Source organism: Scatophagus argus, chromosome 22, assembly GCF_020382885.2.
Source record: "Scatophagus argus isolate fScaArg1 chromosome 22, fScaArg1.pri, whole genome shotgun sequence".
Taxonomy (NCBI): domain Eukaryota; kingdom Metazoa; phylum Chordata; class Actinopteri; family Scatophagidae; genus Scatophagus; species Scatophagus argus.
Genome location: NC_058514.1, coordinates 2,581,300 through 2,598,628, shown reverse-complemented (window position 1 = coordinate 2,598,628; position 17,329 = coordinate 2,581,300). Strand labels below are relative to the sequence as shown.

At 44.7% G+C, this 17,329-nt stretch overlaps 3 protein-coding genes across 6 annotated transcripts; 2 read left to right on the top strand and 1 right to left on the bottom strand.

Annotated features, from left to right (window-relative positions):
- Positions 1–602: 602 nt before the first annotated feature.
- On the top strand, positions 603–8,723 carry itih2 (inter-alpha-trypsin inhibitor heavy chain 2). The gene is made up of 21 exons (XM_046379618.1): positions 603–862; positions 1,532–1,564; positions 1,836–1,874; positions 2,451–2,623; positions 2,702–2,806; positions 2,890–3,052; positions 3,136–3,243; positions 3,427–3,555; positions 3,924–4,040; positions 4,187–4,355; positions 4,471–4,596; positions 4,741–4,922; positions 5,127–5,312; positions 5,438–5,577; positions 5,690–5,862; positions 6,252–6,407; positions 6,498–6,611; positions 6,874–7,072; positions 7,152–7,324; positions 7,920–8,031; positions 8,124–8,723. Exons 1-21 carry the CDS (start codon positions 767–769, stop codon positions 8,269–8,271), a joined length of 2,841 nt encoding a protein of 946 aa, XP_046235574.1. The 5' UTR covers positions 603–766; the 3' UTR covers positions 8,272–8,723.
- Positions 8,495–12,533, bottom strand: kin (Kin17 DNA and RNA binding protein). The gene is made up of 12 exons (XM_046379628.1): positions 11,999–12,533; positions 11,822–11,916; positions 11,671–11,714; positions 11,460–11,582; positions 10,859–11,043; positions 10,722–10,770; positions 10,571–10,622; positions 10,342–10,468; positions 10,121–10,249; positions 9,613–9,712; positions 9,372–9,472; positions 8,495–9,120 (listed from the first exon to the last, which is right to left on the bottom strand). The coding sequence occupies exons 1-12, from the start codon at positions 12,110–12,112 to the stop codon at positions 9,061–9,063; spliced, it is 1,179 nt and encodes a 392-aa protein (XP_046235584.1). The 5' UTR covers positions 12,113–12,533; the 3' UTR covers positions 8,495–9,060.
- A 143-nt stretch (positions 12,534–12,676) lies between these two features.
- Positions 12,677–17,120, top strand: atp5f1c (ATP synthase F1 subunit gamma). 4 transcript variants are annotated; one of them, XM_046379629.1, is made up of 10 exons: positions 12,679–12,808; positions 13,401–13,472; positions 14,032–14,066; positions 14,458–14,589; positions 14,692–14,899; positions 15,273–15,416; positions 15,511–15,575; positions 15,670–15,825; positions 16,431–16,527; positions 16,989–17,120. In XM_046379629.1, exons 2-10 carry the CDS (start codon positions 13,432–13,434, stop codon positions 16,990–16,992), a joined length of 882 nt encoding a protein of 293 aa, XP_046235585.1. In that variant the 5' UTR covers positions 12,679–12,808; positions 13,401–13,431; the 3' UTR covers positions 16,993–17,120. The 4 variants fall into 4 exon arrangements, with proteins under 4 accessions (XP_046235587.1, XP_046235585.1, XP_046235588.1 ...); XM_046379631.1 differs by lacking the exon at positions 16,989–17,120 and having other exon boundaries at positions 12,677–12,808; positions 16,431–16,531; XM_046379632.1 differs by lacking the exon at positions 13,401–13,472 and having other exon boundaries at positions 12,704–12,808.
- Positions 17,121–17,329: the final 209 nt, after the last annotated feature.

Genomic DNA, 17,329 nt, shown 5'->3' with positions numbered 1-17,329 from the left:
AACCCTGTTGTTTATCCTGAGGTGGAGGTGGTCGTGGATGTTTCTGACAGAGCCTGTAGGTGGAGGAAACTGCACGGTGCTGGCAGGAGATGGGGACTTTTGACACAGATTGTTTACAAGACGAGTTTAAGAAATAGTAATGGCTCATTTTTTTTATTTTCATAGGTTGATAATAATCTAAAATCACAGTTTGTACAATCTACTCTTCTTTTACTGCAACAGTTCACAGATGTAATCCAACTTTTTACAATATACAACTTAAAAATCTCCACCATTTAGCCTTGCGTGGTGACTGAGGAGACGTGGTTTAGGCCTACTTTGGCGCCATCTTATGGACATTTTGGAGTTCTGCAATACCACAGTGTTACAGTGGTGAAAATGTTTCTCTCTCTAAACCATATCTGCTCTTTAAGGAGAAAAACTCTCACTTCAGTATCACACACACACACATCAGAATGATATTTGTGGCTTCTGTATCAGATCTGTGTGACGTGAACCCTCTGTTTCATCTGTGAATGGGTCAAATGTGTCCTGTTTACCCTGCCCACACTGCAGGTCAAGTTTCAAAGTTTCCTTCTTCTTTCTGGGTTACATGAAACACAACAAATATTGACTGGGGCCAGGAGTCGATCAGTTCAGTGGATTTCAGCCTTCAGTTTTCAGCTCGGTTGTGTTTCTCCCTGCAGCAGGACCTTCTGTCTCCCAGCGTCCAGCGTGTGGGTGTGTGTGTGAGGGTATGTGTGTTTGAACCAACAGGCCTGGAAACATGAGGCGTCTGCTGCTGCTGCTTCTGGGGCTCGCGCTCCTCCAACAGGGCCGCTGCTTCGAGTTCGTGATCGATGGAGAATGGGAGGAAGAGACGGTGAGTCGGAGGCTCAAAAACTCTTAGTGCAAGTTTTAATGTACAGGCTGGAGTTTGACTGAACGTTTGGACGGATGTCAGTCCTAAACCAGGAAAAGAATCAAATTATTTGTGATTTATGAATGGGAGGGCAGCCAGAATATATTTTTGTAACTTTTTATGGGACTTTCACCTGATTTAAACTGAGAAGTGAATTAAAAAATTCAAATTCCAAGAGAAAAACTTAATTTTTTCATCACATTGGCATTTGGGAGCTTTTATTGTATGCATGCATTCTTGAAATAAATTCTTGCAGTGACTCTTACCCTTTAACTCAATTTAAATCTCGTCTTTGTATGTCTTAGAGGTAACATTTTGTTATCTCTTAAGTTTGTCTAGACTTGATTAAAATCATGTGAAAAACACATGAAAGTACTTGCTGAACTTTTGCAGAAAAAAATACAGATTTTTTTTTCTGATTATGCTTGATGGTCAAATGTGATTTTCATCATTATTTTTCTTGTGTGTGTATATTAGTTTTGAAATTAAATCTAAACTCTGCCCTCGTCTAAATTTGATTTCAATCATGACAAATGCAAGCAGCTTTTTGTGGAAGAATTTACTCATATTTTGCTCACTTTACTTGAGGCTTAAATCTGGTTTTGATCTTAATTTTCTTTCTGCCACCAGTCGCATCTACAGGATCATCGGGACAGACACAAGGTGAGATCTTCCTCCCAGCAACCTGACTCTTCCTATTTATATACGTGTCTGATTGTATAATACGAAAGCGTGGACTGCAGGTTTGCTTTTCTGTCTGATGTTGCAATAGCGATCGATCTGTGAAAGGCATCTCACTGATTGCATCGTAAAATCGAAGCGACTCCGATCCTGACTGTAATCCCTCTGAATAACAGCAGTTTGCGATGCACGGCCTTCTGTCAGAGCGTTGATTAAGACAGTGTGAAGCTGACGACTTGTGTGTGTGTTTCAGAGAGCGATATTGACCAGCGAGGAGCAGGAAGACTTTGAGGTATGACTGTCCTCTTGTTGTTCGGATCCTCTCCACTGTGGCAGAGTTTAACCTTATCTAATAGTCAATATGCTGCTGTTTGAAGAGGTTCCCATGACTGACGGGTTATTGACTTCGTTTGACTTAATCCTGCTCTGAATCCTTTTTTGTCTCTCTTTCTTTGGCCTATATTTGTCTTTATATAATGTGTGACAAGATCTGATTTCAACTTGCTATTGAAGAGATGCAACCTTTTTAGCTCCACGAACACAATTACAAGGTTAATGTTGGCATTTTCTGCAAAAGATATGTTGAAACCTAACGCTTAAGTTCACTTAAGTTTTAATTTTTAGGTTGTGACATGTTCAGGAACACTTGGTTAGCAGAAGATTGTGTTTACAAACATTTTATTCCAATAAACTAAAGCAAACACACTGGATGCATGTTAAAAATCACCAGTCCAGGCCTGAAGACATTCAGGACCCCCTCAAGACTGAGACCGACCGAGTTGTGATCATGAAAATGAAATGTGTAACTTTCAGCACCCAGATCCTCATCCGTCCAGGTTAACATCCAGCTCACTCCTTCCCTGCACAGGCCATCCGCGGAGATGACATCACCGTCAAGAGCTACAAGGTGGAGAGTCGGATCACGTCGCGTTTCGCCCACACCACCGTCAGGAGCTCGGTGGTCAACTCTGGCTCCAAAGCCCAGAGCATCGGCTTCAACGTGCAGATCCCCAAACGAGCTTTCATCACCAACTTCACGATGTGAGCCCAGATTCACCCAGTGCACACAGCCAAGGAAATGCAGCTTCTAGAGGTTTAACGTCACACTTTTTGTTGCAGGAATGTGAACGGGATAACATTTGTGGGCTCGGTGAAGGAGAAGACCGTAGCCAGGAACTTGTACACTCAGGCCAGAGCCAGGGGCAAGGCGGCAGGCATCGTCAGGTACTGGACCAGGACCTCTAAACCTCTCACTCCTCTGTGGAGCTCAGCAGGGCCGTACAGACTGACATGTTTCCACTTCGCAGGGCTAACTCCCAGGACATGGAGACCTTTAAGACAGAAGTCCACGTTCCTCCTGGTAGTAACATTGATTTTGAGCTCCACTACCAGGAGATGATGCACAGGAAGTTGGGTTTCTATGAGCACTCACTGTACCTGCAGCCCGGGAGGCTGGTGCCACAGTTCCAGGCAAGAGATTCATGAAATCATTTTGAATCATTTTCCTGCTTGCATGCAGTCTCGCAGTCATCCCTGACCCGGTCTGTTTTTAGGTGGATGTGTACATCTTTGAGCCGAAGGGCATCTCCACGGTACAAACAATGAGCACCCTGGGAGCACAGTTTGCAGATCTGATCAAAGTTACATCAACCAAAGACAAGGTAAGACTGGAAAACACCCAGAATGCAAGTCTCTCTGCCAAGTGGCGTTTATGGTCCACCTAATGTTCCTAATGCAAGCTCTTCGCCACAGAAATGTATCATGTTGCTGCAGTGCCAACCATGCACTCTCTTGTTATCTGAATGTCTACCCAGTTGAGTCCTTCACTGTCTCTGTGTCCCCAGGCTCACGTTGTCTTCAAGCCCAACCTACAGCAGCAGAGGAAGTGTGAAAACTGCACCGGAAGCGCAATAGACGGCGTTTTTAGCGTCAGATACGATGTGACCAGGGACAGCAATGCCGGGGAACTACAGGTCTCACTCACTCATATGACGACATCACACCGCCACAGTCCTGCCTTCTCCCCATTGGCTCCCTGTTCACTTTAGAATTGGCTTTGAGCTTTTACTGATCACTTTTAAAGCTTGTGTGTGCGTCTGGTCCAGACTTCTTGGAAATTGTATCTGAAAACCCATTTTTATATACATGCTTTCATGTGATGTCATCTTTTTTAGGCCTTTTTTTATTGCTGTTATTCTCTTTATCTGTGTTTATTTTTACTGATATTTTGTGTTTTGCATTTTAGGTGCTGTATAAATAACGTTATGGATCTAATTAATGTGCTTAATATTGGATGCAACCAAAACAGATGATCCCTTAAACCTTCATCTGTTTCTTCCAGGTCTCGGATGGCCACTTTGTCCAGTTCTTTGCTCCTTCCAACCTCTCTCCTCTTCCTAAAAACATTGTGTTTGTCATTGACGTCAGTGGATCCATGTGGGGAGTCAAGATGAAGCAAGTAAGCGGCAGTTGTTTACATGGATGGAGTTCAGTGCACTTTGATCCCTCCAACCATCCTTCTCCTCCCTTCACCCCTCCTTTGTGAAACACTGCCACCGTGTGGTCGTTCTGCAGAGTGCGTCTAATTCCAAACTTCTCTCGCAGACAGTGGAGGCCATGCAGGCTATTTTGGACGACCTGACCATGGACGATCACTTCAGCATCATCGACTTCAACCACAACGTGCGTTGCTGGAGCGAAGAGCTTGTGCCCGGCTCCTCCATTCAGATCGCAGACGCCAAGAGATACATCCAGAACATCAAGCCCAACGGAGGTAGGACCAAATATTATTCTTTAAGGAGGCTCAGAGATGTTTGATTGCTCCGACCACCTGCTGAACATAAACATCTGCCTGTTTGTGACTATATTTTGCTGACCTTTGACCCGAGGCACCAACATTAATGAGGCACTGATGAGAGCAGTTCAGATGCTGGTGAGGGCATCCAATCAGGGGCTCATTGACCCTCGCTCGGTCTCCATGATCATCCTGGTGTCTGATGGAGACCCCACTGTGGGTAAGCCTGACTGACTCGGCTACATTTTAAAAGCTTTTTTACTCTGGAGAGTGTGGTGGCCCTGAGGCAGAAAACACAAATGCAAGACAGAAAATTTAAATTGGAAAACAGTATTGTGATTGACTGTGATTAATATTTCTGTAGGTGAGATCAAGCTCAGCACCATCCAGAAGAATGTGAAGCGGGTGATGAGGGAGGAGTTTTCTCTCTTCTCACTGGGCATCGGCTTCGACGTGGACTATGACTTCCTGGAACGCATCTCCACGGAGAACAGGGGCATGGCTCAGAGGATCTACGCCAACCACGATGCTGCAGAGCAGCTACGGGTATGAAAACTTTGAGGACAACAACTCATCTGTTTCCTTTCTAAACTCGTCCAAAAATCTGAACCATCTGAAACAGCTCAGGTCCAGGCTGAAAAATATCAAAATTAATCTTTAAAATATCCGAAAAAATCTAATAGAGTTCAGGGTTAAGCTCCCGAAGCTTCATCTATGTCCCCCTAAGTGTCCTGTTCTGTCCCGCTGCAGACATTTTACAGGCAGGTGTCCTCTCCTCTGCTGAGGATGATCACCGTTCAGTTCCCGGAGGACTCAGTGTCGGACCTCACCCAGAACCGCTTCGATAAGTACTTCAGCGGTTCAGAGCTGGTGGTGGCCGGGAAGGTGCTGCCGTCTGAGAGCAACACCCTGACCAGCTTCACCACCGCGTCTGCTGTGAGTATGACGAACACAACCAGCGTTTACGCCGTCGGCACGTCTGTGACTGAGATCCTTTTGCAGAAACAAACATTGTGATGATGTTCAACTACCAATGTCCTCTGTCCCGTCCCGCCCCACAGGCCGGCCTGGACATTACCTTAGAGACAGAGACTGACATGGCCGAGCTGGACAAAGAGCTGGCCAAACAGCAGCACTCGTTCACAGGCTTCGCCAGACAAATGTGGGCCTACATCACCATCAAACAGCTGATCTCTGAAAGGTGAGAGGCATTCACTGACACCACACAGCGAGAAACCGTCTTCAAAAATCAGTATTGTTTACAAACATGACGAATGCGTGCTGCTGCACCGTGTGCTGTGTGTCCCCTTCAGGTCTCTGGCTCCCACAGCTGTCAAGAAGAGGAAGATCACCCAGCGGATCATGTCGCTGGCGGTGGAGCATCAGTTCGTCACTCCTCTCACCGCTCTGCTGGTGGAGAGCGAGGACGCCACAGAGAGGCTGCTGGCTGACTCCCCGAAGGACCCCAAGCATGGCTGCTGCTCAGGTGCCTGACAGAAGATAACGCCGTTTTAGTGCTGACTGATCTAAACTCAGTTTTATTATGGAGTCTGGTTTGAATTTAACGTTGAGAGATCTGTAAGCCGATTGCGAGATCCGAATGCTTTTCACAGATTTCTGCTCCAACAGATAAGTACGCAGAAAAGGATGAAAATTAAAGGGAGAAAATTTATCAGCAACAAACAAACTTGACTAACTATAACGGATCAACCAGTTCTTAAAGGTTGATGCCAAAACTCTTTTTGAAAACCATAACAAAATAATGAATGACATGAACTTGGAGCGATGAGTCACCTCTAAGGTCACAGCTGCTCCATCATCCATGCTCATGAATCCACACCTGTGTCACCTTCGTACTACATCATGTGTATGTAGGAGGAGGAGTAGGAGGAGGCTTGGCGTCCTCCGGTCTGGCTCCGGTCCGTGTTGTCTACCAGCCTCCGCCCTGGGTCCAGATGACCACTCCGGCCCCGCCGAGTCAGGCTGAGAAGGGTCCAGAGGAGTGGGCCCTGCCTCAGCAGGTCAACCTAGGTAACACACACACACACACTCACACACCTGCTGACGTGTATTCCTGACAGCCTTACCAGCTGTGTTAAAAGTGAACCATGTGTCTCCCAGTGGATAACGACCCTCACTTCATCGTCCACCTGCCCAGAAGCAACATGGATGTCTGCTTCAACATCGACTCCAAACCCGGTCACATTCTCAACCTGGTGTCGGACAGTGGAACAGGTACTGGGAAAGACCATCTTTTCCTGTGCTGATGCGCTTTGGCACAGACTTTTCTGGACTTAGTGCTGCATTTTAACATCAGATATGTTATTAATCATGACATTTACTGTTTTTAAGGCATTTATTTATACTCTTCAGTGAATGAGGAAACCTGACTTGTTGAGGGACTTACTTTCAGTTCAGCTTACCCCAGATAAATGAATATCCAAATAAAGCGTGACCTCGTGCTCGATGGGTTGACCCTCCCCCTCCTGTCCTAAAGGTCTGGTGGTGAACGGTCAGTTGATTGGCTCCAAGCAGATGCACAAAAACAAACTGAGCACCTACTTTGGCACCATATCAGTGTACTACCAGCCCGATGGAATCAGCGTGACCGTGAGCACCGTCAGCATCGACATGACCGACGGCAGGAACAACCACTCCTTCACCTGGGGGACCACGGCTGAAATCACCCAGGATGGGTAACAACCTCTAACTGCAGCGTCTGCCTCCCCCCGACTCGACATCAGAGTCATTTTGTCTCACGTTTCTGTGTTTCAGTGTGAGGATTTCCATTGTGAAGAACTCCCATGTTTCCATCATGATAAATAACAACATCCAGGTGATGGTGCTACTTCACCGTGTGTGGAAGAAACATCCGGTCAACGTCGACTTCCTCGGCATCTACATTTCCAACGATAACCAGTACTCCCCTCTGGTCCATGGACTCATTGGTACGTCTCTGTGGAGTGATGTGGTTGCTTCTGTGATAGTCAGGAACGTGTTGGAACTCACCCAGAGGTTCCTGAGGGAGGCCATCTTTGTCATTTACTGGATCTAGAAAATCTAAATTTAATGACGTCATTATATTTGTTTGCCAAGACACAATGTTTTGAACCAACGTCAGTGCAGTTCACACGCAGGCAGCAGTTTTTCCCAAACATCCACACTGACTTTGATAAGTAGATTGGGAGGTTGTTTGGGAGGTTTTCAAACTGACCTTTGTTGTCCAGGCCCAGCAAACTCGCTGCCGCTAGTCTTTCAGAAATACACGATTTGACTGCTTTTAAAAATATGCTCAGTTTCAGGGCTTTTTCTTCTTTTTCTTGGTATCTGAATATTGATGTGAAATCTGACCATTTTCTGACCCAGCAGTTTCCAGTTCCCATGCCATTAAACGTAAACTGCATCCTTCACGGAGTGTGAGAGATGCTTTTATCGATTGTCCTGAGTTCAGTCAGTTACAAACTAAACCGCAGCCTAATCCTGCACTGGTCCTATTGAACCGGTAGATCTGAAGCTGAAAATGTGTGTGTGTGATCCCCTCAGGGCAGTTTTCCAGAGAGCCTGAGGTGAGTGTGTACGACATCCACGAAGGAGTCGACCCCCTGAAGAGGGAGGCCACCATGGAGGTGAAGAGCAACAGGCTGCACGTCACCAGGTACGCCTTCACATACATGTCTCGTCTTAAACTTATCCCTGAATAATTTCACATTAAACTCTTCCGTGTGTGTGTGTGTGTGTGTGTGTTAGGGGCTGGCAGAAGGACTACAGGCTTGATAAAAGGCGCGGCTCAAACGTCCACTGCTGGTTCGTACACAACAGCGGGAAGGGCTTCATCGACGGCCACTACACCGACTACATCGTCCCACATCTCAACAGCTTCCTGCAGGCGTTCTGAGCAGCCACAACACACACACACCAGCACCCTGTGATGCCTTTAATTCCCGGGCTCAGCGAGGTTCTTCACAAAATGACCCCCATTCAGTCAGAGCGAGTGAAAAACTGGAGACAGAAGAAACAGGAGAAGACGTGAAGATGTTTCAGCGTCAGCTTCATTTCAGTTTTTCTCTTAAAAATGAAAAATGTTTGTTTCCTAATTGTTTTCCAAAGGACACCAGGAGTCATTTTCATCAATTTATTTGGAGAAAACCTGCAATGTTAAGATCAACTTGAACATCAATACAAAATAAAAAAAAAAACAAAAAAACAAGACAAATCTAAGTTCCTCCGTGATACCTCACAGGAGTTGCATTATGGGATGTGTGTGTGTACAGGGTATTGTTAACAAATGAATGATGTCAGTACCATTTCCAGATACTAACACTAGTAAAGTATTTCATTTGATATCTCGGCACACTGAACCACCAACTCTGTCAAACACATCGCACTCCGCTTCACCGCAGCCTGTATGGGTTGTGTCTGCTGCTGCTGCTGCTGTGGGCCAATCACACATCACATTAAATCAAAGAACGCTTGCAGTGATTGGCTGGGAACAAAACCATACAAAACTGATCTGGGTACAAAAATAATTCAGTACAGGTACTGTCTGACTGGAGAAGTTCTTACACTGCCTGGTACTGGGTTATTCCTGTCCATAACCTAAAGGTATTGAGTGCTCTGAACTCTGACACAGTAGAGTCCCGCAGCTGAACGACTGCCTGAGCTTTAAACAGGAAGCTGTGTTGGTTCAGGCCAGTTTTGAGAAGTCCTCGTAGGCGACGTCCACTCTCTTCCCCTTCTGCTGACCCTGACGATGAGAGAAGAACTTCAGTGATGGCTGCAGCTCAAACGTATGTTAAAGCACGCGACATAAAGGTGAATTCGGCTAACTTCTCGAACAAAACCTGAGGAAATTAATCCAAAGATGTGCTTTCTGTAACTTGGGTGAACTGACCCCCTAAACTGTTGACAGAGGGGTCAACAGGCAGCTACAGACGTCTTGTAGGTAATAAACCAAAGGCTGACAGTATTTCTGGGTGTGTGTTGGAGGATACTCACAGAGTCCAGTGTGAGTGTAGCGCTGAAATCTTTTTCGTTTATTCCCTCCAGCAGAGCCTCCGTGTCTCTGTGCGGCCCGTTCAGGATCAGAACCCGTTTACCTGCAGGAAGTTTGACCACAAGATGCTAAGGTGGGTGGGAAAAGACAGCAGATGTTTCTGCCTCGAGTCGGCCATCAGGCTGATGCTCAGCACTCTGCTGTTCTCAGGTTATGAGGCTTTGAATGCTTTTGGTGGCTCACCTGGTGCAGGTATGACCGTCTCTACGTGATTCTGGTCCAGTTTCAGTTTGTCTCCGGAGTCGATCATCTTCACCACTGCTGTGTATTTGTCTCGCACCTCCTACAGCAATAACATACACAGTTATAAGCAACTTGTCTTCCTTCTTCTCCCCACATGCACAGAAACGTAAAGGCGGTTCACACCTGGCGTTAACGAGCTTCTTCACCTGTGATCAGAAGCCTATAAGCACATAAGCAAGTCACAAAAAACACTGTATGTGACAAATGTACACAAGGAAAGAAATAAATGAATGTTTAATATTTGCTGAATTTACAAGTAGGTCCAAATAAATAAGAATTTGTCACAGACAGCATTTCACAAATTTATCAAGTTTCTCCAAACACGACAACTCACAAAACCGAGCAATTTGTCAAGGGAATGTTGAAACTCTCCCCATACATCAACACGTCAATACCAGGTGGAAACTGGCTCATACTCTCACCCAAAATAAGTACACAGCATCGTTACCATGATGACGGCCTTCTTCTTGTGGTACTTCTCTCCCAGCCTCTTGGTGACAACTTTGACCACGATGTTAGGCTGCAGCCAGTAGTCTGTTCTGGTCGACTGCTGCTGCTGCTTCTTCTTCTCCTCCATCTGAGCGAAAGCAAAAGCATCACAGCTGCTTTCAGAACACTCAGCTGGAACAGATGCAGACACGTACAGAAGACGGCTCCATCGGCCTCTACCTCCATGATCTCCTCCAGAGCAGACTTCTTCTTCTTCTTCTCCTCCCTGGAGTCTAAACTGGAGGACGTGTCTTTCCTCTTGGTGGACGACGCTGCTGATTTGAGAGCGCTAGCAGCCAGGGCAGAACTTCAAGGAGGCAGAAACACAGAAGAATTGGACCTGCCATCATCTGGCTGCTTGATAATTAGGCAGCAGAACAACAAGCAACCTGCACACAGACTTCTGTACCTCGATTTGGAAGGACCGGCAACACACGAAGAGGCGCCAAGGTTGAAAGCAACTGCGGGACAAAACATGTTAACTCCTTATGATATCCCACAGAGGAGACCAACATCTGAAAATTATAGTGTTTGCTTGCAGTTTTATTTTATTTACTTACCTTTTTCTTCTTCATTCTCACGTTTCAGATCTGTGTAGACCGGAGTTTCCTGCGAGGTGACAAAAATATTTTAATCCTGATCTTTTTCAGACAAACTGAACACGTGCGAAGCCGAAGTCTGCCTCGCCGATACTCACGTCCGACTCCTTGCCGTCGCGGCCTCTGCGGACCTGCTCCTCGATGAACCTGGCGCTCCTCTCCTCGTCGTCCAGGTCGTGCTTCTTCTTCCTGGCCTGCTCCTCTTGGCGGCGGATGGTCTCCGGGTCGCGGTCGATGTACTGGATGTACCAGCCTTTGGGCGTCTCGTCAACCTTACAAAAACCTAGCAGAAACGTTCAGCAAATTAATACAAACACAAAAAATAATCCTTCTTTCCTCAACCAGTTTGCTCTCTAAATATTGTGTCTTAAATTCTATATTTTTCAAAAAAAACAAAAAACAAAAAAAAACTTTTTTGCTCCACAATCCATCTCTGTAATGCTGACATCCTGATTTTTTGCTTCACTGTTAATTTTCATTTTTCAGCGGCTGCTCAGTGACCTCATCGTGGTCACTGAGCGTGGTCATCGCTCACAGCTGCTTTCAAAGGATCTGATACATCATACAGGTCGTGATACTGCATGAAGGATTTAAAGATCGGCACCACACATCTGTTAGAGAAATTCCCTTCCCAGGTGTTCACATCACTGTGAATGGGGGGGAAACGTGAACAGGTGGACGCTAACAACCTCCGCTTACCTTCTCTGCCCAGCCACTTGGTGAAGTCGGTGAGAGTCTCCCACTGAGTGGAGTTCATGTGGACGTGTTCTCTGTGGCTGATGTATTCATTGTACACAATGTTGTTGTGCACTCGTTTGGTCCCTGCAGACGAGAAAAGGACAAACCGAAACAGTTTTCAGTGCTGCTGTTGTCAGAACATCTGGCTAAAACGTGGGGAGTCCGGACTCACCGAAACGTCTCCTGAGCAGCTCCAGGAAGTCGCTTTTGAACTCACTGGCGGAAAAAGAAAGCAGAATGAACTCTATCATCTGAAGGAGACCACTGACGTGTTTTCCTCCTCGTCACGCTGCAGCTACACACACAGCCATAAATGAACTTACTCGGAGAAATAGTCCATGAACTTGTTCGGGTTTTCTGAGGCCAGCAGCAGCTGCCTCTGGTGGGACTCTGACATGCAGTGACATTTGAAGCCGTTCTGCCAACAAACACAAACAACGTGAACACACCAGCAACAACGACAAATAGGCGAAACAAGACTGATTTAACGGACGTCTCACCTCATCTCGGCATTGTTTTTGGCACATCTGACAATACCATCTCAACTTCTGAAGACCTTTGGATTTTATCCGGTTGGCTATGGCCTTGGGGGAGAGAAAATCTGCTTTCCCCATTCTGATCAGTTACATAAAAGACCTTATAACTGACTATTAGTAACACTTAATCTGAGAAAAAAGTCGGAGTTTTCGCCAGAAGCGATTAAGCCAGCTATGCTACCATGAACGTCCAGTAACGTAAACAGCTTCCGCGTGTTTGGCGTCATAACATCGCGCGAAAGCTTAAAACACGCGATAACTGTAGCTGCATTCAAGGACTTTCGTATTTACCACACGTGCCAGTATGATTGCTAAAACGTTACTTAAATATGCTACTTAGTTAGTTAGCCTGTTTGTGGCTCCAGTGTGACGGGGGGTAGAGTTTTGCCTTCATCCGTACTGACGAATACATTGACGTTGCAGTTCTTAGATTCTTAGTCATTTTCCCCTGACTGATATTTGTAAGCCCTTTTTTTTATTTTGGAAACCAAATAAACCTGTCAGCGAAATCTCTTGAGACAGCTACACGAGAAAATGTTCAAATGTTAAAATATTATTTTTTTAATGAATCTGCTGATTAGAACGTTAAATGTGCGTCGCATAACATGGACAATGAGATATGTTTCACGTCTGGCTGCCATCTTGGCATCATCAAAGTCGCAACTATCGAAACAAATTAAAAATCTACTCCAATAAACTTCACAGGACAACACTGCAGACCAACAGATAGGTCCTTTAGGATTCTGGATACACCTGCATCTGGATATACCGTCGGTAAGTGTTTTGAAACAAACTGTTTCTTGTTGGATTGGTTTTTAAGTCCAACAGGTGTGTGACTCCGTTGGCAATCACAGAAAAAGTCCCACTCATGGAAACTGATTATATGAAATGTAGAAACTTCGGCTCTGCTTCCACTATAAGTTGTTGTTGACTATTGTAAGGTGGTAACCAAAGTTATCAATATGCTATTTCATTTTAGTACCACCTCAGTACAGACATTTTGCATATCTCTTAAGATGGCATAAATATTTCATTTGTTCACACCATTTTACAAAAAATGTAAGAAAATATGGAAAAAACGAAAATTTGCATTACACAAATATATATGGCCTAGTTGAAAATTAAATAACTAGGCAAGTTGGTCAATAGAGCACAAAGTGTCCATTTAGGATAAGTTTTATAAATGCAATAACTTAAAGAATAGAATGTACCCTACAGTTAACATGTCTTTTATTTTATGCGAAGTATAAAAAGCACCTAAGTTTTTGGGGACGTGACGGGACACTTATCTTCATCTTTTACGATATTTCTGACTGTCTGTGAAGGCCACATTCTTCCATTTTGCCTTAAACCTGCGCCTGCGCAGTCCTGCGTGTCTGACCTTCATAGGAGTAACCATGTTCGCTAGGACCAGCGCGTTGGTGTTCTCCCCACAATGGTAAAGTCAAAAATATTTAAACATTTTAAAAACGTTGTTTAACTTTATGCTCTTTTGTGTATTTTGTATGTAGGTTTGATTCGAATACGTTTCTAACTTCTAGATTATAGTACATGCAGTTATTGAATGCAAGGACATGCTAACGTGGAGGCCGTGGCTAATGAATGACAGCGGTGTGCTGCACTGTGAACGAGCAAGTTCAGCCGGCTAGAAGCTAGCTATGCTAACATTTACTTGCTAAAACGATGTGACATTGTGCGGGAAGCTAGTGGGCAGAGTGAACATCTCACCAATGTGTGACTGAACAGGATTGTTGTGCTACAGTATCTAACATCTACATCAGTGACAGCGATAGCGTTAGCTACAGCTAACTGTCAAAGCTTAGCTAACCGATGCTAACGCACTTGCAGAGCTAGCAAACGGCAAAGTACATATTCTTCAAGTTCAGTTAGTTCTTTAAGCTAACGTGACATTAGCTTTTTACTAATCCTGTTAATTTTGGACAATGTTAATGTTGATGCTTGCTGCTAAAACTCACTTGCATTGTTTCTGTTCACAGTGGGCAGGTCAGGAACATGGCCACCTTGAAGGACAGTAAGTACTCTTGTATATTAAAGTCATAATACGAAAAGACAACAGCATAACAACATATTACAAACTAAAACCTCACACTGGTAACATCTGAACAGTAGAAATCTGGTACATTCTGAAAGAAATGCCCCCCTACTGGTTTACGATTAGAACCATCCTGTCTAGATCCTACAGCCCTATGGTCTGTTTATGTGTGATTACACTGCCAACTGGGGAACCAATGATTCTAGACAGTTGTTAGTGTTCGATGTGTGCTTATTTGCAAGTAAATCACTAAGCTAGCAGATATGTGGATGTAGTTCAGTGTGATGTTCTCTGGTGTATAGCAAAAACCGCATTTACTTTACAGCATCATGCTGCTGATAGACAGAGTAATGTTCTCTCTTCTCTATAGTCACCATTCGGTTGAAGTCCATCAAGAATATCCAGAAAATCACCAAGTCCATGAAGATGGTGGCCGCTGCCAAATATGCTCGTGCTGAGAGGCAGCTGAAGCCAGCCAGAGTCTACGGCACCGGTGCTCTGGGTATGTCCCTCTGTTAGCTGTCGCTTGGTTTGAATGAGATTTTACCTTTCATAACATTTTGACACGGGACAAAGCATTCACTGTTTCTTTTCTGCTGTCAAGCCCTGTACGAGAAGGCTGACATCAAAGTGCCGGAGGACAAGGCCGCCAAGCATTTGATCGTTGGTGTGACTTCCGATCGTGGACTGTGTGGTGCCATCCACTCTGGTGTGGCCAAGGTCATTAAGAGCGAGATCGCCACCCTGACCAGCGCTGGCAAGGAGGTCATGGTGATCAATGTGGGAGACAAGCTGAGAGGCTTGCTGCACAGGTATGAGTGGAGCTTGAGCCTCCTGTCGTTCATCTTCACAACACGAGTCAGTCAGCCAGCGTTGTTGCAGCTGCAAGCCATGAAATCTGTGGTCTGTTTGACGGAGATGATTTAATTTAAAGGCTTTCAAAACGCAGTTGTATAAACATCATGTGGACAGATCACATCTGAATCCTCCTGTTCACGCAGTGGGTATTAAATGAGTTCGATTACATCTTCTCATGACAATTGTGTAATGCTTCGGTTATGGGCTTGAAACAGGGATAGAAAATCATAATTCATACTTAGCAAAAATCTAAATACAGATCAAGGAATTAAGTGTGCATCTGCTGGTTGTTTTACTGTTCCAATAATACCCACTTTTCCTCATCAGAACTCATGGGAAACACATCATTCTGAACTGTAAGGAAGTGGGCCGCAAGCCCCCGAGCTTCGGCGACGCTTCGGTCATTGCCACCGAGCTGCTCAACTCTGGATATGAGTTTGACCAAGGCACTGTCGTCTTCAACAGATTCAGGTGTGATGCTTTGAGTTTGGTTTAAAACAAGATCCACAAGTTGAGCGATTTGTAAAATGGCTAAAATGCTGTATTATCTGTTCCTCTGCTGCAGGTCTGTTATCTCTTACAAGACGGACCAGAAGCCTTTGTTCTCCATCGACACAGTTGCTAATTCAGGTAGTGTTGTTGTTGTTGTTTTCTTTGACAAGTTTTGCATTGATCCCTTGTGTCCCAGCCAGAGAGATACTGAACAAATTTGTTCTGCGTGCAGAGAACATGGGCATCTATGATGACATCGATGCTGATGTGCTGAGGAACTACCAGGAGTTTAGTCTGGTCAACATCATCTACCTGGCCCTGAGAGAGTCCTCCACCAGTGAGCAGAGTGCCAGGATGACTGCTATGGACAGCGCCAGCAAGAACGCCTGTAAGACACTTCATCTCTTGTTCTCTCAAAACTCTTTTTTGTGTGTGTTTTGGAAAATTGCCAGCAATTCATTTATCAAGTAAAAATGCCAAAGATTCTCAGGTTTCATTCATTCAGATGTGAAGAATTTCTACTTTTCAGTTTTGTGTTATTGTTAACTGAATTATATTCAGGTTTTGGGCTGTTGGACAAAACCACCTTTTTCAGCATTTGGAACTTGGATAGAATTTTTCTATACTTAATGATTTACTGTAAATTTACTTTCTGGAATCAGTGCTGTTGCTGTCCAACATTTTTGTTATTGATGAATTGCAACTATGTTTAAGTAACTGCTGAGTGCAGAATGTCAGAAACTTGTATGAAATGTCCTCACTGCTGTCTTCAGATCAGCTTATTTTCTTAAAACGGTCCAAAGTGTGAATATTTTCAGTTTATATAAATGAGAGAAATGCGGCAAAACTTGTTTGGAGTTCAGCTATTTTATTACTGATCCAAATTACTTTCCTTGTCTTGTTTTGGTGTTGGTTTGAAACTTGGTTCTCACATTGTGTCTCTTCACAATAATCTTTGACACGGACTGACTGATTTCTGTCCCTCCCCTTCAGCTGAGATGATTGACAAGCTGACCCTCACCTTCAACCGTACCAGACAGGCCGTCATCACCAAGGAGCTCATTGAGATCATCTCTGGAGCTGCCGCTCTGTAAGTCTCCAGGCTGTCTGCTCTCTTTTCTCTCCCCTCACTCTTTTTGTTCCACCTCTTTCTTATCGCCTGCCGTTCATTTGAGGATTTTCCTCAGTGACTCACCTCCTTCATTATATTCCCCCATTACTGCGCTAACTTTTCTGACCCTCTCAACCACGCACGTCTCTTTTAAATTTCCTAAAGCTGTCACATTCTCTCGCGGTTAATTCTCCCCTCTGACCTGATCTGCTCCTCCTCTTCCTCTGCTTAACTCAGGAACTGAGGCTTGTCTTACCACAGGAGGTAACAATGTAGAGTTGGACTGTAATGTTAGATCCCCTCTCAGCTAGTTTGACGAGCTCCTTGTGTAGAAATGTAATTTCTTTGTTATAGTCTAGCTGCCCTTGAGCTTTAGAGTCTCTCCAAAGTTGTCGGCTTTCTAACGGTTTGTCCTTACTTCTGTGTTTCTTTCTTTGCAGATAAACGGGTGACATCGTTTCCAGTACGTATAGCTCTTCAGAGTACTTCAGACGTGTTGTCGAGAGTCTATGAACATTTGTGCTTCTGTTTGTAAAATATATGGCAAAAATAAACCTCTTGAAGATTCCTCATCCTTTCATCAGGTCTTGTATCTGTCCCCCCCCCCACACACAATAAATTCTGATGACTGAGAAAGATGAATGTTGATGCTTCACTCTAAAGCCACTTCAGTACTCATTATTAGGTAATTGGTTTGAATTGTTCCTGCTGTTCTGAGATATGCAGTTGCTGCACTGTGTGGTGGCTGAAAATGAAAACACTTGGTCATAGTACCACACTC

Bases quoted from the DNA above. Each gene is read 5' to 3' on its own strand.
- atp5f1c (XM_046379629.1), top strand. From the start codon at position 13,432: ATGTTCGCTAGGACCAGCGCGTTGGTGTTCTCCCCACAATG. The intron at 14,590-14,691 runs GTATGTCCCTCT...TCTGCTGTCAAG, and splicing joins CTACGGCACCGGTGCTCTGG to CCCTGTACGAGAAGGCTGAC. The intron at 15,417-15,510 runs GTGTGATGCTTT...CCTCTGCTGCAG, and splicing joins GTCGTCTTCAACAGATTCAG to GTCTGTTATCTCTTACAAGA.
- kin (XM_046379628.1), bottom strand. From the start codon at position 12,112: ATGGGGAAAGCAGATTTTCTCTCCCCCAAGGCCATAGCCAACCGGATA. The intron at 10,771-10,858 runs GTGAGTATCGGC...GTCACCTCGCAG, and splicing joins GCGACGGCAAGGAGTCGGAC to GAAACTCCGGTCTACACAGA. The intron at 9,121-9,371 runs GTGAGTATCCTC...TCTCATCGTCAG, and splicing joins CTACACTCACACTGGACTCT to GGTCAGCAGAAGGGGAAGAG.
- itih2 (XM_046379618.1), top strand. From the start codon at position 767: ATGAGGCGTCTGCTGCTGCTGCTTCTGGGGCTCGCGCTCCTCCAACAG. The intron at 4,597-4,740 runs GTAAGCCTGACT...ATATTTCTGTAG, and splicing joins TGATGGAGACCCCACTGTGG to GTGAGATCAAGCTCAGCACC. The intron at 7,073-7,151 runs GTAACAACCTCT...TCTGTGTTTCAG, and splicing joins GCTGAAATCACCCAGGATGG to TGTGAGGATTTCCATTGTGA.